At 42.1% G+C, this 1,422-nt stretch overlaps 1 protein-coding gene across 1 annotated transcript in view; it reads right to left on the bottom strand.

Moving 5' to 3' along the window:
• LOC107095261 (rho guanine nucleotide exchange factor 2-like) overlaps nucleotides 1-1,422 on the bottom strand; it is a 44,729-nt gene that overhangs the window by 26,672 nt on the left and 16,635 nt on the right. Inside the window, exon 3 of the mRNA XM_015391280.1 lies at nucleotides 181-248. Within this exon, the coding sequence (XP_015246766.1) occupies nucleotides 181-248 (68 nt within the window). The remainder of the gene's footprint in view (nucleotides 1-180; nucleotides 249-1,422) is intronic.

Genomic DNA, 1,422 nt, shown 5'->3' with positions numbered 1-1,422 from the left:
GACAGACAGACAGGTAACAATAGAGACAGTCGGTCAGACAGACAGGTAAAAACAGAGACAGTCGGACAGACAGACAGGTAACAACAGAGACAGTCGGTCAGACAGACAGGTAAAAACAGAGACAGTCGGTCAGACAGACGGGTAACAATAGAGACAGTTGGTCAGACAGACGGGTCTTACCCTCTGCTTCATCTTAGCACAGCTAGCCACGCTGTCCCTGCAGCGGTTGTGAATAGTGACGTTGCATCCTGTGAGACAGAAATGTTCATGTTAGGTTTCTCCTCTCTACAAATAAACTGGATTACTTTTAATCTGTGGACCCTTATGGATGAACGGAGTATAAACAATTAAAGAATGGGTTTATAAAACGGCTTCTGGACGCCTTCAAAGGTTTGTTGTTGCAGCTCCTTTGTCTTCCCATGCTGCTATATCTGTTAATTGTGCTTTGTTTAGCTTTATTAGCTTTTAGAGTGATGACTTCTTTTCTCTGAGAAGAAGAAATAACACAGAAGTTCTGTTAATCATAAACAGGAGAAGTTAAGTCTGGTTTAATGAGGGTTATGAACGTAGGTTCTGCATGTTTATGGGTTTGAGTGATGCAGCGTATGTAAATATGTGGTTTTAACTGTATAATATAGTTAAATCAGACAGAATCGCCCGTCCAGCGCCGAAGCAACGGTCATAACTCTTAAAATAAGTTCTGACATCATTTGAAATGTCCTGAAAGTTAAAGTCCAGCTGCAACAGACCGAACACACGCTTTAACAGATGTCTCACAGCTGTGTGTATTTTGGTTCAGGAATGACATCATCAGCGCTAAAACCGATTTATGAGAAACAACCCGGCTCTGAGAGTCGACGTTAGGGCGTGTCTCTAGGTGTGGAGAGTCATTTTGATCCCTCTGAGTCAGAGTTTCTCAACAGGAAGTTCCTACTTCATGCCCAGCTTTGTTCCCTCTAGGGGGCAGCAGTGAGACCGTAAAATGAAAAAAAACTCAGCTGAGGGTTTTCACACCGATTTTAGAAAAGTTAGCAAGTGCGTCTGCTTTTTTCTCACAGGAAGACTCTAACGCTTACCTCAGACAGCTCTGTGTGCAACAGAGAAATTACCAATTCAACTCCAAAGGGGTGAAGAAGCAGATAAAAACATTATATAAATGTTTTTGTCCATGAACATTAGTGGAGCCACTTGGACAAAACAAAAGATGGGAGGCAGAGACGGCCAAAATGGGGGGAATATAAATGGAAAATTATCAGCAGATATTTCAGGATGCCAGACGTAGAAGCTAAGATGGATCCTAAAGTACTAAGTTTGTGTTGGAGAAACTGTGGGTCTGCAATCCCCAATCATACACATGGTCATGCCCCAAATTAGAAAACTTTTGGGACGATCTATAAAAGGAATAAACCAGAGCTTTCAGGA

The sequence above is a fragment of the Cyprinodon variegatus genome, unplaced genomic scaffold, assembly GCF_000732505.1.
Source record: "Cyprinodon variegatus isolate N-32 unplaced genomic scaffold, C_variegatus-1.0 Scaffold534, whole genome shotgun sequence".
NCBI lineage: Eukaryota > Metazoa > Chordata > Actinopteri > Cyprinodontiformes > Cyprinodontidae > Cyprinodon > Cyprinodon variegatus.
This window is presented reverse-complemented; position numbering and strand designations above follow the sequence as displayed.